At 41.4% G+C, this 20,032-nt stretch overlaps 1 protein-coding gene across 1 annotated transcript in view; it reads right to left on the bottom strand.

Annotated features, from left to right (window-relative positions):
* HERC4 (HECT and RLD domain containing E3 ubiquitin protein ligase 4) overlaps positions 1-20,032 on the bottom strand; it is a gene marked incomplete at its 5' end in the record, with an annotated part of 748,563 nt that overhangs the window by 28,320 nt on the left and 700,211 nt on the right. Inside the window, 1 exon segment of the mRNA XM_053691837.1 lies at positions 14,583-14,685. Coding sequence (XP_053547812.1) covers positions 14,583-14,685 — 103 coding nt within the window.

Genomic DNA, 20,032 nt, shown 5'->3' on the forward strand with positions numbered 1-20,032 from the left:
ATGCATCGCCTCCTCCTTGTGTCGTGCACTTTGCAATGTGTGCAATGCATTGCTATTTCATCAACAAACGATATCTGAGAAGTATGAAGCAAATTAAATAATAGAAGTTAGTTATGTTGTTTATTTAAAATTGTATTCTCTATCTGAATCATGAAAGTAAATGTTTGGGTTTCATAATTTTCATTGCACCTTTAAGTGTTTAATATATTACAGTAAGTGATGTCCCCTGCAATGCAATTTGTTTTCAAATGTTGGCAAAATGGCAAGTAGTTGAAGTTACTAGTACTTGTTGATTTTACATTTGCGGCTTGACATTTTGACAACTTAGTGTTTTGTTTTTTTAACACTGACAGAGTTCGACGTTGACAACAACATCATCCGTCACATATGTACATGTCATGCTAAAATGACAGAGGGAGACAAAAAAACATAATTTATGCTTACCTGATAAATGTATTTCTCTTGTGGTGTATCCAGTCCACGGGTCATCCATTACTTGTGGGATATTCTCCTTCCCAACAGGAAGTTGCAAGAGGATCACCCACAGCAGAGCTGCTATATAGCTCCTCCCCTAACTGCCATATCCAGTCATTCGACCGAAAACAAGCAGAGAAAGGAGAAACCATAGGGTGCAGTGGTGACTGTAGTTTAAAATTTAAAAAATACCTGCCTTAAAATGACAGGGCGGGCCGTGGACTGGATACACCACAAGAGAAATAAATTTATCAGGTAAGCATAAATTATGTTTTCTCTTGTAAGGTGTATCCAGTCCACGGATCATCCATTACTTGTGGGATACCAATACCAAAGCTAAAGTACACGGATGAAGGGAGGGACAAGGCAGGTACTTAAAAGGAAGGTACCACTGCCTGTAAAACCTTTTTCCCAAAAATAGCCTCCGAAGAAGCAAAAGTATCAAATTTATAGAATTTTGAAAAGGTATGCAGCGAAGACCAAGTCGCCGCCTTGCAAATCTGTTCAACAGAAGCCTCATTTTTAAAGGCCCATGTGGAAGCCACAGCTCTAGTAGAATGAGCTGTAATCCTTTCAGGAGGCTGCTGGCCAGCAGTCTCATAAGCTAAGCGGATTATACTTCTTAGCCAAAACGAAAGAGAGGTTGCCGAAGCCTTTTGGCCTCTCCTCTGTCCAGAGTAGACAACAAACAAAACAGATGTTTGACGAAAATCTTTAGTAGCTTGTAAATAATACTTTAAAGCACGAACCACGTCAAGATTGTGTAATAGACGTTCCTTCTTTGAAGAAGGATTAGGACACAATGATGGAACAACAATCTCCTGATTGATATTCTTATTAGATACCACCTTAGGTAAAAACCCAGGTTTGGTACGCAGAACTACCTTATCTGCATGGAAGATAAGGAGAATCACATTGTAAGGCAGATAACTCGGAAACTCTACGAGCCGAGGAAATAGCTACCAAAAAAAGAACTTTCCAAGATAAAAGTTTGATATCTATGGAATGAAGAGGTTCAAACGGAACCCCCTGAAGAACTTTAAGAACCAAACTTAAGCTCCAAGGTGGAGCAACAGGTTTAAACACAGGCTTGATTCTAACTAAAGCCTGACAAAATGCCTGAACGTCTGGAACATCCGCCAGACGCTTGTGCAAAAGAATAGATAGCACAGAAAACTGTCCCTTTAAGGAACTAGCTGACAATCCTTTCTCCAATCCTTCTTGGAGAAAAGATAATATCCTGGGAATCCTGACCTTACTCCATGAGTAGCCCTTGGATTCACACCAATAAAGATATTTACGCCATATCTTATGATAGATTTTCCTGGTGACAGGCTTTCGTGCCTGAATTAAGGTATCAATGACTGACTCGGAGAAACCACGCTTTGATAAAATCAAGCGTTCAATCTCCAGGCAGTCAGCCTCAGAGAAATTAGATTTGGATGGTTGAAAGGACCTTGAAGTAGAAGGTCCTGTCTCAGCGGCAGAGTCCATGGTGGAAAGGATGACATGTCCACCAGATCTGCATACCAAGTCCTGCGTGGCCACGCAGGCGCTATCAAGATCACCGATGCTCTCTCCTGCTTGATTTTGGCAATTAGAGGAGGGAGCAGAGGAAACGGTGGAAACACATAAGCCAGGTTGAAGGACCAAGGCGCTGCTAGAGCATCTATCAGCGTTGCCTTGGGGTCCCTGGACCTGGATCCGTAACAAGGAAGCTTGGCGTTCTGGTGAGACGCCATGAGATCCAGTTCTGATTCGCCCCAACGATGAATCAATTGTGCAAACACCTCCGGATAGAGTTCCCACTCCCCCGGATGAAAAGTCTGTCGACTGAGAAAATCCGCCTCCCAGTTCTCTACACCTGGGATATGGATAGCTGATAGGTGGCAAGAGTGAATCTCCGCCCAGCGAATTATCTTTGAGACTTCTAACATCGCTAGGGAACTCCTTGTTCCCCCTTGATGGTTGATGTAAGCCACAGTAGTGATGTTGTTCGACTGAAATCTGATGAACCTCATTGTCGCTAGCTGAGGCCAAGCCTGAAGAGCATTGGATATCGCTCTTAGTTCCAGAATGTTTATTGGAAGGAGTGTCTCCTCCTGAGTCCACGATCCCTGAGCCTTCAGGGAGTTCCAGACTGCCCCCCAGCCTAGAAGGCTGGCATCTGTCGTTACAATTGTCCAATCTGGCCAGTGAAAGGTCATTCCCTTGGACAGATGGACCCGAGATAGCCACCAGAGAAGAGAATCCCTGGTCTCTTGATACAGATTTAGTAGAGGGGACAAATCTGTGTAATCCCCATTCCACTGACTGAGCATGCATAGTTGCAGCGGTCTGAGATGTAGACGTGCAAACGGCACTATGTCCATTGCCGCTACCATTAAGCCGATTACTTCCATACACTGAGCCACCGAAGGGCGAGGAGTGGAATAAAGAACACGGCAGGAATTTAGAAGTTTTGATAACCTGGTCTCTGTCAGGTAAATCCTCATTTCTACAGAATCTATTAGAGTTCCCAGAAAGGATACTCTTGTGAGAGGGGATAGAGAACTCTTTTCTTCGTTCACTTTCCACCCATGCAACCTCAGAAATGCCAGAACTATGTCCGCATGAGACTTGGCAATTTTGAAATTTGACGCCTGTATCAGAATGTCGTCTAAATAAGGGGCCACTGCTATGCCCCGGGGCCTAAGGACCGCCAGAAGTGACCCTAGAACCTTCGTAAAGATTATTGGGGCTATAGCTAACCCAAATGGAAGAGCTACAAACTGGTAATGCCTGTCTAGGAAGGCAAACCTGAGAAACCGATGATGATCTTTGCGTATCGGAATGTGAAGATATGCATCCTTTAAATCCACTGTAGTCATGTATTGACCCTCCTGGATCATAGGCAGGATGGTACGAATAGTCTCCATCTTGAATGATGGGACCCTGAGAAATTTGTTTAAGATCTTGAGATCTAAGATTGGTCTGAAGGTTCCCTCTTTTTTGGGAACCACAAACAGATTTGAATAGAATCCTTGTCCCTGTTCCTCCTTTGGAACTGGGTGGATCACTCCCATAACTAGGAGGTCTTGAACACAGTGTAAAAATGCCTCTCTCTTTATCTGGTTTGTAGATAATTGTGAAAGGTGAAATCTCCCTTTTGGAGGAGAAGCTTTGAAGTCCAGAAGATATCCTTGGGATACAATTTCCAACGCCCAGGGATCCTGGACATCTCTTGCCCAAGCCTGGGCGAAGAGCGAAAGTCTGCCCCCTACTAGATCCGTTACCGGATAGGGGGCTGATACTTCATGCTGTCTTAGGGGCAGCAGCAGGCTTTTTGGCCTGCTTCCCTTTGTTCCAGGTCTGGTTAGGTCTCCAGACCGACTTGGACTGGGCAAAAGTTCCCTCTTGTTTTGCATTAGAGGAAGTTGAAGCCGTACTCGCCTTGAAGTTTCGAAAGGCTCGAAAATTAGACTGTTTGGCCCTTGATTTGGACCTATCCTGAGGAAGGGCATGACCTTTTCCTCCAGTGATATCAGAAATGATCTCCTTCAAACCAGGCCCTAATAGGGTTTGCCCCTTGAAGGGAATGTTAAGCAGCTTAGACTTTGAAGTAACGTCAGCTGACCATGATTTAAGCCATAGCGCCCTGCGCGCTTGAATAGCAAAACCAGAATTTTTAGCAGTTAGTTTAGTCAAATGAACAATGGCATCAGAAGCAAAAGAATTGGCTAGCTTAAGTGCTCTAAGCTTGTCAAGTATGTCATCCAATGGGGTCTCTACCTGTAAAGCCTCTTCCAGAGACTCAAACCAGAAAGCCGCAGCAGCAGTGACTGGGGCAATGCATGCAAGGGGCTGTAGAATAAAACCTTGTTGAATAAACTTTTTCTTAAGGTAACCCTCTAACTTTTTATCCATTGGATCTGAGAAAGCACAACTGTCCTCGACAGGGATAGTAGTACGCTTAGCTAGGGTAGAAACTGCTCCCTCCACCTTAGGGACTGTTTGCCATAAGTCCCGTGTGGTGGCATCTATTGGAAACATTTTCTTAAAAATAGGAGGGGGAGAAAACGGCACACCTGGTCTATCCCATTCCTTAGTAATAATTTCTGTAAACCTTTTAGGTATTGGAAAAACATCAGTGCACACCGGCACTGCATAGTATTTGTCCAATCTACACAATTTTTCTGGCACTGCAATTGTATCACAGTCATTCAGAGCAGCTAAAACCTCCCTGAGCAACACGCGGAGGTGTTCAAGCTTAAATTTAAATGTAGACATATCAGAATCAGGTTGAATCTTTTTCCCTGAGTCAGAAACATCACCCACAGAAAGAAGCTCTCCTTCCTCAGCTTCTGTATATTGTGAGGGAGTATCAGACATAGCTCTTAAAGCGTCAGTATGCTCTGTATTTCTTATAACTCCAGAGCTATCTCGCTTTCTTCTAAACCCAGGTAGTCTGGATAATACCGCTGACAGTGTATTATCCATGACCGCCGCCATGTCTTGTAAAGTAAACGCTATGGGCGCACTAGATGTACTTGGCGCCATTAGAGCGTGAGTCCCTTGAGCGGGAGTCAAAGGGTCTGACACGTGGGGCGAGTTAGTCGGCATAACTTCCCCCTCGTCAGATTCCTCTGGTGATAAATTTTTTAAAAGAAAGAATATAGAAACGGTACTGTGCCTTTAAGAGAAACAATTTTTGTCAGAATTTGAAAAACAGTGAAAAAAAGCAGTAAATCAAACATAATTTTTACAGTGTGCATAATAAGCTAACAGAGCATTGCACCCACTTGCAAATGGATGATTAATGCCCCGGGGCCTAAGGACCGCCAGAAGTGACCCTAGAACCTTCGTAAAGATTCTTGGGGCTATAGCTAACCCAAATGGAAGAGCTACAAACTGGTAATGCCGGTCTAGGAAGGCAAACCTGAGAAACCGATGATGATCTTTGCGTATCGGAATGTGAAGATACGCATCCTTTAAATCCACTGTAGTCATGTATTGACCCTCCTGGATCATAGGCAGGATGGTACGAATAGTCTCCATCTTGAATGATGGGACCCTGAGAAATTTGTTTAAGATCTTGAGATCTAAGATTGATCTGAAGGTTCCCTCTTTTTTGGGAACCACAAACAGATTTGAATAGAATCCTTGTCCCTGTTCCTCCTTTGGAACTGGGTGGATCACTCCCATAACTAGGAGGTCTTGAACACAGTGTAAAAATGCCTCTCTCTTTATCTGGTTTGTAGATAATTGTGAAAGGTGAAATCTCCCTTTTGGAGGAGAAGCTTTGAAGTCCAGAAGATATCCCTGGGATACAATTTCCAACGCCCAGGGATCCTGGACATCTCTTTCCCAAGCCTGGGCGAAGAGCGAAAGTCTGCCCCCTACTAGATCCGTTACCGGATAGGGGGCTGATACTTCATGCTGTCTTAGGGGCAGCAGCAGGCTTTTTGGCCTGCTTCCCTTTGTTCCAGGTCTGGTTAGGTCTCCAGACCGACTTGGACTGGGCAAAAGTTCCCTCTTGTTTTGCATTAGAGGAAGTTGAAGCCGTACTCGCCTTGAAGTTTCGAAAGGCATGAAAATTAGACTGTTTGGCCCTTGATTTGGACCTATCCTGAGGAAGGGCATGACCTTTTCCTCCAGTGATATCAGAAATGATCTCTTTCAAACCAGGCCCGAATAGGGTTTGCCCCTTGAAGGGAATGTTAAGAAGCTTAGACTTTGAAGTAACGTCAGCTGACCATGATTTAAGCCATAGCGCCCTGCGCGCTTGAATAGCAAAACCAGAATTTTTAGCCGTTAGTTTAGTCAAATGAACAATGGCATCAGAAACAAAAGAATTGGCTAGTTTAAGTGCTCTAAGCTTGTCAAGTATGTCATCCAATGGGGTCTCTACCTGTAAAGCCTCTTCCAGAGACTCAAACCAGAAAGCCACAGCAGCAGTGACTGGGGCAATGCATGCAAGGGGCTGTAGAATAAAACCTTGTTGAATAAACTTTTTCTTAAGGTAACCCTCTAACTTTTTATCCATTGGATCTGAGAAAGCACAACTGTCCTCGACAGGGATAGTAGTACGCTTAGCTAGGGTAGAAACTGCTCCCTCCACCTTAGGGACTGTTTGCCATAAGTCCCGTGTGGTGGCATCTATTGGAAACATTTTCTTAAAAATAGGAGGGGGAGAAAACGGCACACCTGGTCTATCCCATTCCTTAGTAATAATTTCTGTAAACCTTTTAGGTATTGGAAAAACATCAGTGCACACCGGCACTGCATAGTATTTGTCCAATCTACACAATTTTTCTGGCACTGCAATTGTATCACAGTCATTCAGAGCAGCTAAACCTCCCTGAGCAACACGCGGAGGTGTTCAAGCTTAAATTTAAATGTAGACATATCAGAATCAGGTTGAATCTTTTTCCTTGAGTCAGAAACATCACCCACAGAAAGAAGCTCTCCTTCCTCAGCTTCTGTATATTGTGAGGGAGTATCAGACATAGCTCTTAAAGCGTCAGTATGCTCTGTATTTCTTATAACTCCAGAGCTATCTCGCTTTCTTCTAAACCCAGGTAGTCTGGATAATACCGCTGACAGTGTATTATCCATGACCGCCGCCATGTCTTGTAAAGTAAACGCTATGGGCGCACTAGATGTACTTGGCGCCATTAGAGCGTGAGTCCCTTGAGCGGGAGTCAAAGGGTCTGACACGTGGGGCGAGTTAGTCGGCATAACTTCCCCCTCGTCAGATTCCTCTGGTGATAAATTTTTTTAAAGAAAGAATATGATCTTTATTACTTAAAGTGAAATCAGTACATTTGGTACACATTCTAAGAGGGGGTTCCACCATGGCTTCTAAACATAATGAACAAGGAGTTTCCTCTATGTCAGACATGTTTAAACAGACTAGCAATGAGACCAGCAAGCTTGGAAAACACTTTAAATCAAGATAACAAGCAAAAAATAAAAATGGTACTGTGCCTTTAAGAGAAACAATTTTTGTCAGAATTTGAAAAACAGTGAAAAAAAGCAGTAAATCAAACAAAATTTTTACAGTGTGCATAATAAGCTAACAGAGCATTGCACCCACTTGCAAATGGATGATTAACCCCTTAGTTCAAAAAACGAATAAAAAAAACGATAGACGTTTTTTAACAGCACACCAAACTGCCACAGCCTTGCTGTGGGCCTACCTTCCCCAACAAACGATTTTGGAAAGCCTAAGAGCCCTTGAGAGAGGTCCTATAGCATTCAGGGGACTCCTGGAGGAAGCTGGATGTCTCAGTCTGTAAAAGTTACTGCGCAAAAAAGCGCTAAATTAGGCCCCTCCCACTCATAGTAACACAGTGGCAGGGGCGAAACTACAGGGGGTGCATAGGTCGCAGGTGCGACTGGGCCCCTGAGGGTGGGGACCCAGCTTAAAAAAAAAAAAATATATATATATATTTTTTTTTAATAAAAAACGTTAACCTACCACTGCCTGCACTGATATCATGTGAATGTGACATGACTACAGGGGTTAGTGTTTCTGTTATACCCATTGGTGTTTATGTGTGTGTGTATGGTGTGTGTGTGTGTATGTATGTGACTGTGTGTGTATTTATGCATGTATGTGTGTTTGTGAATGTTTGTGGAACCAGCAAATTACAGACCTTGTTACTACAGCATGGGGGGGCAGGGGGTGAACAGTGTCACTATACAGTACCACTATATACAGTATGGGGGGGTGGACCATGTCACTGACTACTATGGTCACTTTATAAAGTACTGGGTGGGTAGGGTCAGGCCAGCCATCTCACCGGCAGATTACAGACTGTGTCACTAACTTACTATATACAGTACTGGGGGGTTAAATAGTGTCACTATATATATACAGTAATAGGGGGTCAGACCATCTCACAGACTGTGGGCACAGGGTAATCTGATTCACATTTTTTTCTGTGTTAAATGTAAAAAAAAAAAAAAAAATGTATTAAATTCACCTTTTTTTGGAGGGGTGGTGGGGGGGGCCCCTTCTTAGATTCTTGCACCTGGGCCCTGTGGTTTCTAGTTACGCCTCTGCACAGTGGAAAGCCTCAGGAAACTGTTTCTAGGCAAATTTAAGCCAGCCATGTGGAAAAAACTAGGCCCCAATAAAGTTTTATCACCAAAGTATATATAAAAACGTTTTAACATGCCAGCAAACGTTTTATATTGCAAATCTATAAGAGTATTACCTCAGAAAGTAAGCATGATACCAGTCGCTATTAAATCACTGTATTCAGGCTTACCTTACATAAATCTGGTATCAGCAGCATTTTCTAGTATTCACATCTTCTAGAAAATTTTTTAACTGCACATACCTCATAGCAGGATAACCTACACGCCATTCCCCCGCTGAAGTTACCTCTCTCTTCAGTCATGTGTGAGAACAGCAATGGATCTTAGTTACAACCTGCTAAGATCATAGAAATCACAGGCAGATTTTTCTTCTATTTTCTGCCTGGGACAAAATAGTACAACTCTGGTACCATTTAAAATAAACTTTTGATTGAAGTAAAAAAAAACACTGTTACACCACTTCTCTCTTACTACCTCCATGCTTGTTGAGAGTTGCAAGAGAATGACTGGATATGGCAGTTAGGGGAGGAGCTATATAGCAGCTCTGCTGTGGGTGATCCTCTTGCAACTTCCTGTTGGGAAGGAGAATATCCCACAAGTAATGGATGATCCGTGGACTGGATACACCTTACAAGAGAAAGATAGAGAGATAAAAAATGCACCTAGCATTTTAAAAGCAAGCATCTGGGCACATTTTGGATTTTATGAACATACTGGAAAGCACGAATTGGACAAGACACACGCGGTTTGTAAAGCTTGTCACACAAAAATTAAATACCTAGGGAATACTACTAACTTGAGAAATCACGTTAGCCGTTTTCACTCTGAGATGCTAACACCTGCCGCCAGTGCCACTGCCAAGGAAATAACAAGACTAGCTGAAGCTCATCAGCCAAGAATTGATGCAATGCTGTCAACTTTGCCGCCCGACTCTGAAAAAGGGAAGATAATAACCAAAGCTGTGGCAACTTTCATAGCGAAGGACCTACGGCCTTACTCTGTTGTGGAAAACCTTGGGTTTCGCAACCTGTTGAAGACGCTAGAGCCACGTTATAAGATTCCGTCACGCAATCACTTTACAGAAAATGTTATACCTGCACTCTACCACGAAACCAAAGCTCAGGTAATTGCATCAATGAGCCAAGCCAATCGAGTCGCAATAACGTGTGATTCATGGACTTCAGTCACGACGGAGTCTTATGTAACAGTAACTGCACATTACGTTAGCAAGGACTGGCAGATCTTGTCGCATGTGCTGCAAACGAGAGCAGTTTATGAGTCTCACACGGGTTCTCATCTGGCGGAGCTACTGTCTCGTGTCGTAGAAGAATGGCAGCTGTCCGATAAATCTGTAGTGCTTGTGACCGACAATGCGTCGAACATGATTGTTGCTGCTCAAGTTGGAAAATTCCCTCATGTAAAATGCTTCGCCCATACACTGAATCTCGCATCCCAGTGGGCGCTGAAAGTGGCCATGCTCTCCAGGCTTTTAGGCAGAGTGCGACGAATATCAAAAAATTTTCACCGCAGCACTACAGCAAACCACTGTCTGAAAGAAAAACAGAAATGTCTTGGCCTGAAGAATCATAAGCTGATAACTGATGTGACAACACGATGGAACAGCTCATATGACATGGTCGAGAGGTTCTTAGAACAGCAACCTGCAATCTGTGCCACATTGTTGTCTCCAGAAGTCAGAAAAAGTGAGTCAGATCTCTGCACTCTCAACAAAACAGATGTGTCAAATGCAGAGGATGCTGTGAGTGCATTAAAGCCAATGAAAGATGCAACCACACTGATGTCAGAAGAGCACAATCCAACTGTTTCACTCATTGCCCCTCTAAATGCACAACTTCTCCAGAACATGACAGACACCATGGGAGACACACCCATGATCCATGAGATCAAGAATGCCATCAAAATAGATCTCCTGAAGAGGTACAGCAGTGAGGCAGAGAAGAAGATACATTATACAGCCTCTGCCCTGGATCCTCGTTTTAAGGGACTGCTTTTTATTCTCACAGAGGAGGAGAGATTGGAGATATACAGAGGAGTGACTGAGGAGGCTGCATCCTTGGAGGTAATTTTAATTGCATCATGTTTCTTGAAAAATGTATAAATTGAAAACAAACATAAAACATACCATCCATAACAAAATAGGCTTAGCTAGCAGTAGCTTGCTTAGTAGCTAGTTTAATGAGTACAAGGTTTATTTATATAAGACAGTTCGAAAATGCCACAGTCAACTTTCCTCCTCCTCCGTCCTAATAGATGTGAGCTGTTGCATGCATTTATTTATGCATTACTGTCTCTCTGAGCACACACATAGCATTAGCTGGCTGGCTGCTCGAGGTAATAATGAATGCTATTTTTTCTATTCTTTTGTTCAAACACAGATTGAGTGTACTAGTACAGTTACATCTAGGAGGACAAACGTGGATGAAGTGCCACTGCCTGAGGGAGAAGAAACTCTGGAAGAAGAATCACCCATCGAGGAGGATAACCCTTCTCCTCCCAAAAGAAAGTCCACATCGCTGCTCATGACTTTGCTGGGACAGTCTTTCACTGACACTGAAGGTACAATAGAACCCAAGACCCCCTATGCCAAGGCTGAAGAGGAAATAGAGAAATATTGTAAAGCCCCATCTCTGCCTCTCACTGAAGACCCTTTGAAATGGTGGCATGTACATGAGGTCATATTTCCCCTCCTCTCTCATTTGTCAAAGCGATACTTGTGTATCCCAGGTACAAGCGTGTCTGCAGAGCGGGTTTTCTCCACTGCAGGAGATGTGGTAACGGCAAAAAGAAGCACCCTCAAACCAGAGCATGTGGATCAACTAGTGTTCTTACAGAAAAACCTACATATTCCATAATTCTGAGTAGTGATTCAGGTTTAATGTTTTTTGGCACATCCAGAAAGTGCTGTGTGCCCCACTGCCCAGTGCAGACTACTGTTAAGTTATTTTATATTTGTTACTGTTATATAGCTTATAGCTTTTTGAAAAATGAAGGTTAAAACCTTGAGTAAATCTTTGTTGGATCACAAAATATAATAGTACACGACACGACCGACCACATCACTCACTGTCTCACACACACACAAACAAACAATACAAAAGAAACAACACACAACTGCACACACCACATGTGTGCGTGTCACCCTTCTTCACCATGATTCACATGATGTGTGGTTTTTTTGGTATTGTTTGACTGTGTGTGTGTGTGTGTGTGTGTGTTGTGTAACTATATATTTGTGATCCCATAAAGATAATCAAAGTTAGTTAATCTAGTAGTTCAATGCTACTTGTTGTATAATGTCTATTACTACTTCTAGTGTTACTGTGATGTTTGCCAATCAGGAAGTGCTCTGTTTTGTAGATGTTGTGCTATTGTTTACAGCACACCTGTATTGTTTGCAATGCAGTGAGTGCATATTGCATAAGGGATTATTCACACTAAAAATTGTCTATTTTAAATAGACCCTTTAAGAAAGATATCATATGTTTTGTTTATGATCCCAAATGCCATCCCACTCCCAGGCAGATCTGTAGGGGTTAACCTTATATAACCAACCAGTTAACAATAACCATCTCCACCACCACCCGCCAGTCAGCGCGCCTCTACTAATAAATTGGATCCTAAACGTGTACTCCAGAGAGTTGTTTGTGTGTGTACTGTCTAACTGTCTTTATGAGTGTGTGAGTGTGACTGTGAGTGAGTGCCAGTTTGAATGTTGTTTGTATGTATCTATGAGTGTGTGTGAGACTGAGTGCCTTAACTGCCTTTGAATGTTTTTGTTTGTATGTGTGTCTGTCTATGAGTGTGAGTGGCTGACTGGCTGTGGTGCCTTTGAATGTTTTTGTTTGTGTGTGTCCCACTGTCTAGTGTCCAACTGTCTATGAGTGTGTGTGCAGAGAGTGAGACCACTGAAGCCAAACCACTATTATTAGGGGAAGGAAAAGCCTTGACAGAATAAATCATAAATTGAAGCTTAAAACCTTGAGTAAATCTTTATTGGATCACAAATATACTGTAACAGACAGTACACAGCACACACAACACAATACAAAAATAAAGCACACACACCTCATGTGCGTGGCGTGCCACCCTTTCTTCACCATGATTTACTCCTTGATGTCTGTGGGCTTTTTATGTATTGTTTGTTTGTGTGTGACTGTGACTGTGTGTTCAGTGACAGACTCAGTCACTGTTCAGTTGTGTGTAGTACTGCTTTAACACTAAGTAACTAATAACTATATATTTGTGATCCCATAAAGATAATATAATCATCAAGAAGAAACTAGTTATAGTAGTTCAGTTCAATGCTACTTGTTTTAAATGTTTCTAGTACTACTGTAACTGTGTAAACTAATTGTATATGTCACATGTGTGTTGTGTGCACACTCTGTGCTGTGTGTTGTGTTCCAGATTCACGTGATGTTTGTTTGCCACAAATTGACAGTCATGAAGGCACAGTGGAGTGCACCTGTAATTTTGTACCGCATATAAGGGATTTATGTTTTGTTTTCTGAGGAGGACAATTTTCACACAAATAAGAAATAAGGTATTATGGTGGTAACTTAAGCTTAACCTATCTATTTTGGTTTTAATTTAATATCTATTATTATTATTATTATTACTAAGTAAAGACATTAAATTAAAACCAACATAGATAGGTTAGACATTTATTTGTTGTTCATGTTTCTTTACAAGTGTATAGTGTACTATATATATTATATAAAATATACATTTAAATATTTTCTTTTATTGAAGAAGTACACTGCGAGCACTGCACTAGTTTTTACACTACTCTGTAACTACAGTTTGATGCCATAATATTGTTTCCAAACCAATACAACAATTGCCATTTAGTATTTACTGTTCTATAAACTGTTGTTGTCTGCTGTGTTCAGACTTTGCCACAGGAAGAGTGTCCTTTTTTGAGCTAATAAAATAAAAAGAGAGTTTATTTCAATATTTTGACTGCTTGAATTTTTTTTTCTGAAAAATTTAAAAAATGGGCAGAAATAGTGCAGTAATCGTGATGCATTGCGATGCATCGTAGAATCAAATCGTTATGATGATAATCGTAATCGAATCGTGAGACAAGTGAAGATGCGCAGCTCTACTTCTGATATTCCATTTGGATAATATAGTGTTAAGATCCCCTGAAGGGAGTTTCCTCTCAGAATAGATTGTAGTTCCTTCCTTGCCCAACTCCCTGGAATGAACTAGAGGCGTCTAAAACACAGGCTGTTGTCAGAGCTCTCAAGTGATACTGGAAGCTACAAAAGACACCTGGAAGTCTGATTTACATTATCTTCACATTTAGTGCCAGAAAAGCACTGCAGAATCTGTTGGCGCTCTACAAATACCTGATAATAATAATAATAATAAAATAAGGATAAAAAGTAAAATATCTATAGTTAACTTCATTTGTTTGCTGATCCTTATTGCTTCTGAACACAGGAAAAGGTCTACATGTTCTAAACTCTGGCAGTTGCAGCTTCCTAGGCATGGTTGCCACAAGGCTTTCCTTGTGTACCTATCGCTTAATGCAACCAGTCCTTTGGTACTTACTTAGACATACACTATTTTATTTAGACTCTTGGCTTCATATTGCTCGAATTTAAAAAAAAATACCACTAGCGGTGATATTCTGAGATTGTGTGAGAAAACTTACAGATAAATGTATTTCCTCACACTAGAGGCTGAACAATATGAAGGCCTACCCTGTTTTGCACAGACTTTTGGTTTGTGCCTATGACTTTTTGGTACAAACCAAATTTAATTTCTGTAGCCATTGGCCATAAACTCACCAGTACAACTATAGCTCTACTTCAACGGTAAAGAACCGATTATATTGTTATTCTGCTAATACCATTGTAGCACATTCATTAGAGCAGCAACATCTGCAAATCACCATACTAATAAATATGTACAACAGACATAATTGGGCTTCAGATTTTTAAGTGTTTAAAACAAAACAGAGATAAGGTAAACAGGAGTAAAACACTTACACAGGAATTGTTTTTTCTTTTCCAGGGGCAATTCATGGAAAACACTCCAGAACATCTTAATTGTGGAATGATCTGACCAATATTCTCCTTTATATTCAGTATTCTAAAAAATAAAATGGGGTTATGATTTTTGTTATTTGTTTTCTACCTTTAAAGGGCCATAATACCCAAATGTTTAAACACTTGAAAGTGATGCAGTATAGCTGTAAAAAGCGGACTAGAAAATATCACCTGAACATCTCTATGTAAAAAAGAAAGATATTTTACCTCAAAAGTTCCTCAGTAGCCACATCCCATTGTAATGGATTTCTAAGCAGCATATCAGTATGTCTGTCCCGGGACAGCCGAAGGGATGAGCCTCATGCACTCATGTTATTTCCCTATTCAGTGTAAGGAAGTTTACAATGAAATCTCATGAGATCACAGTAAAAGAGTTCATGACCTCAGCACTGCTGATGCTGATTGGCTGCTGTTCATTTCTTCATTTTTTATTTTTTTTTACCTGCAGCTGGGCAACAGCTGAGTATAACTTTTTACACAGAACTTACTCTGCTGAGCTGAGGAAATTGTGAGGTAAAATATCTTCCTTTTTTACATAGAGATGCTCAGATGATATTTTCCTGTCAGCTTTTAACAGTTATACTGCATCAGTTTCAAGTGATTTAGCATATGAGTATTATGTCCCTTTAAGCTTTTCAAATGTACTATTAACAGCATACAAGTAGATATGTGTTCCACAAATGTACAAATGCTTTTTTTTATATGTTTAAAGAACGAAACAAAATGTATACTTGCCAGATAATATTAATTCCTTTCATGATGGTGACAGTCCTCAAGTCATTATGTGTGGAAATTCCCCTTCTGACCATTAGGAGGAGGCAAAGTATACAGCAGCACACCAGAGCTTTAAATCCCTCCTACTTTCCATGTCATACATATAGTCAAGCAGATGGAAGAAATAGATAAAGCAGGGCAAAACAAGTAGTGCCATCACCTGAACAAAAATAAACATAATTTATGCTTACCTGATAAATTAATTTCTTTCATGGTGGTAAGAGTCCACGATCGATTACTCTTGGGAACAAATACCACAAGTAATATATAATACATATAAAAAATTGGCAAACATTTTTTTTTTTTTTTGGTTAAATGAGTATTATAATTTTTCAACACAATGAACACTTACATACAACACTCTCCTACTATGCCCTATAGCAGGAAACCAGTCCTGTACTGAAAAACAACAACATTTATGCTTCCCTGATACATATTTTTCTTTCAGAATGCAACTATGTAGGCCACCACCATGATGTTGCCTAACTGGAAATGGATAAACTTTCTCCTTCAATAGAGGCCAGTGCTGACTATCCCAAAGATCACTCAAGGTTCTGGAATGTTGATTAGTAAACTTGCCTCAAGGTAATACCAAACTCCTTGCAACCTTTGAGAAACCCAGACCGCCTCCCAGCCTGAGCGACGGAAGTTTGTCGTTACAATAGACAAAGACTACTGAAGGAAGGATGTCCCACGGGACAAAGACAGACTTTTTGTCTTTAAGAAAAAGATTGACTGATGGAGAAATCCAAAGCAATTTGTGTGCCAAATGTAAATTGATTAACTACTAATGTAGGATAGCCATTTAAGGGGTCTCGAGTGAAGAGAGCGCTAAAGAAACTGCAACTGAGCATTGAAAAATGCATATCGATTGAATAGATTATGAACTCCAGAAAAAGACACACAGATCTGAGGAGATTTATTTTCCGAAGGAAAAAACGGCAATCACTGCACACGGATATGATATGCAAATAAAAATCGTCCACTTTATTAGTGTTGTACACGGTAAATACCAATCCAAAGAGTACAATACTGTGCGGTACAAGTCCTCAAACAGGCATAAAGACAGGTGGTGTGGACAAAGGCAACGATCTGACGCGTTTCGCGCCCCCTACAGGCGCTTACTCATATTTATTTATACTTATTTTCCAACTGTGTTTTTTTTAAGCAACTGTAGAAACATCAGAGTGTGAGATACAGCCAGATGAAAAGAAGGAGCATGAACCAAAAAGGTCACCCAAATAAGAAACTACAGAGATTCCTTAAGCTCGGACTATAGACCACAGAGCTCCAAGCACTGAGTACAGTAGCCAGACAGAAGGGGAGGGCCACAAACTGATAACAGTTATCTAGAAAAGCAAATCTCAGAAACTTGACATGATCCCTGTGAATATGGATATGTTAAGATTCTGGGCGCCATTGCCACACAAAAGGGAAGTGCCACAGACACTTCACATTGATAATGTCAAGTTTCTCAGATGTGCATTCTCAAACAGGAATTTTCAAGGTAAATCTGGGAAACTTGACATGATCCCTGTGAGTAGGGTTATGCAATTGAGCATTTATTAGGCCTCTGGTAGAAAAAAACTGACCTCCTGCACTGAAGTAAAGATGGAGCTAGAAAAGAAGTAAAGTATGAATTGTCTCTAGCTTGAATGTAAGAACTTTTAGGAATTTAAGATATCTTTGGTAGTATAAAGAGATTTTAATAAAACCCTTTGTTTAATTCAGAACTTGGACGTAGAGCAATCATCCCCATTGATTCCAGAATTATTACACAAGCCAGAAAAGATTGGGTTTTTAAAGGATCTCAAACCACTCAATAAAAGGAATAATCTTCGCCTAGGAGGTCTTGAACAAAAGCTTATTCAATACCCCTGAGAAAAGTAAATTTATGCTTACCTGATAAATTAATTTCTTCTACGATACGACAAGTCCATGGATTTCATCCTTACTTGTGGGAAATTAACCTCCTGCTAACAGGAAGTGGCAAAGAGCACCACAGCAGAGCTGTATATATAGCTCCTCCCTTCCCTCCACCCCCAGTCATTCGACCGAAGGTTTAGGAAGAGAAATGAAAAGCTTAAGGTGCAGAGGTGACTGAAGTTATAAAACATAAAATATAATCTAAATCTGTCTGAAAAATGACACGGAGGGCCATGGACTCGTCGTATCGTAGAAGAAATTAATTTATCAGGTAAGCATAAATTTACTTTTCTTCTACAAGATACGACGAGTCCACGGATTTCATCCTTACTTGTGGGATACAATACCAAAGCTACAGGACACAGATGAAACGGGAGGGACAAGACAGAGACCTAAATGGAAGGCACCACTGCTTGAAGAACCTTTCTCCCCAAAACAGCCTCAGAAGAAGCAAAAGTATCAAATTTGTAAAATTTAGAAAAAGTATGAAGAGACGACCAAGTTGCAGCCTTGCAAATCTGCTCAACAGAAGCATTGTTTTTAAAAGCCCATGTGGAAGCCACAGCCCTAGTAGAATGAGCCGTAATTCTTTCAGGAGGCTGCTGTCCAGCAGTCTCATATGCCAGGCAGATGATACTCCTCAGCCAAAAAGAAAGAGAGGTAGCCGTAGCTTTCTGACCCCTACGCTTTCCAGAATAAACAATGAATAATGAAGATGATTGACGGAAATCCTTAGTTGCCTGCAAGTAAAACTTCAAGGCACGGACCACGACCAGGCTATGTAACAGAGACGCTCCTTCTTAGAAGGAGGATTAGGACACAAGGAAGGAACAACAATTTCCTGATTAATATTCTTATTTGAAACAACCTTAGGAAGGAATCCAGGTTTGGTACGCAAAACCACCTTATCAGAATGAAATATAAGATAAGGCGAATCACATTGTAACGCTGAAAGCTCAGAAACTCTACGAGCCGAAGAAATAGCAACCAAAAACAAAACTTTCCAAGATAATAATTTAATATCTATGGAATGCATGGGTTCAAACGGAACCCCTTGAAGAACTCTAAGAACTAAATTCAAACTTCAGGGAGGAGTAATTGGTCTAATTACAGGCTTAATTCTGGTTAGAGCCTGACAAAAAGACTGAACATCTGGAACATCTGCCAAACGTTTGTGAAGCTGTCAGGTACTAGTCCTCATGCATACACCTTTAAGCTCACATTACTTAAACTTACTCCTCCCCCTCCCAATTATTGTTTAGTGTATAGCGTACATGCTACTGTGAAGCAGCTATTTCTAAGCTCCTGGCTAAAACTAACATTGGAAGCTGTTCTAACAAACCAAATCCATACCTTTACTTTGGAGTGAATTACCAGCACTAACCTCTCTCCATAATTCATTTACGGCACAAACTGAGGATTACTGCTGTATCCCTTCCTCCCTAGCAGACCGGACCCAGCTGTACTTCTGTTCACTACAAGTAACGGACCTCCTCCCACAACCGGAGCAACCTCAGGTCCCACTTTATGCTTGCCTGCTCCAAAACAAGTATTGAGGACGACCGCGGCTTTCCCCGCTGTTCCAAAGCCGCTCTCTGTGCACACTCAGCCGAGACCAGCCTGTCAGCGTTTCCTCACTGCTGATTGGTCGCCAGGTACACACCCCTCTCAGACTTGGCGTCTGCTGCAGGCGAAGTACTTCTCCCTCTGTTCTGATCCGCTGACAGCTCTGTGCACTCGCTCCTGTAAACAAGTGTATCTCATAACCTCAGGACTTAACTACACTTGCTATTATCCACCATCAGATAACTAATCCAGCTTGTCCTATATGAACACTATTCCTAGAACTGGGTGTACTTAAAATAGACTACCCTCTGGACTTCAGGTTCAATTAACTCCCTTCTACCTTCTGGCATTTCTCTGTTTTGCCCTCTCCTGTAACAAGTTAACAGGAAAACCCCACAGGGATCTGACCAAGATTAACTACTGCCTCTCTGCAGTTGTGATCCACAACAAACACATCTGCTTCCTGACAGAAGCAAAATTGACAAAGCAGAAATCTGTCCCTTTAAGGAACTAGCTGATAACCCTTTCTCCAATCCTTCTTGAAGAAAAGACAGAATCCTGGGAATCCTAACTTTACTCCATGAGTAGCCATTGGATTCGCACCAATAAAGATATTTACGCCATATCTTATGATAGATATTTCTAGTGACAGGCTTACGTGCCTGTATCAAAGTATTAATAACCGAATATGAAAACGCCCGCTTAGATAAAATCAAGCGTTCAATCTCCAAGCAGTCAGCTGCAGAGAATTTAGATTTGGATGTTGGAAAGGTCCTTGAATAAGAAGGTCCGGTCTCAAAGAAAGTTTCCACGGTGGCAGAGAGGACATGTCCACTAGATCCGCATACCAAGTCCTGCGTGGCCATGCAATCGTGATCAGGATTACTGAAGTTCTCTCCTGTTTGATCCGAGCAATCACGCGTGGAAGGAGAGGAAATGGTGGAAACACATAAGCTAGGCTGAACAACCAAGGCACTGCCAAGGCATCTATCAGTTTGGCCTGGGGATCCCTTGACTTGGATCTGTATCTTGGAAGCTTGGCATTCTGATGAGATGCCATCAGATCCAATTCCGGTCTGCCCCATCGGAGAATCAGTGAGGCAAACACCTCCGGGTGAAGTTCC

This window comes from Bombina bombina, chromosome 9, assembly GCF_027579735.1.
Source record: "Bombina bombina isolate aBomBom1 chromosome 9, aBomBom1.pri, whole genome shotgun sequence".
In the NCBI taxonomy this organism is placed as follows: Eukaryota; Metazoa; Chordata; class Amphibia; order Anura; family Bombinatoridae; genus Bombina; species Bombina bombina.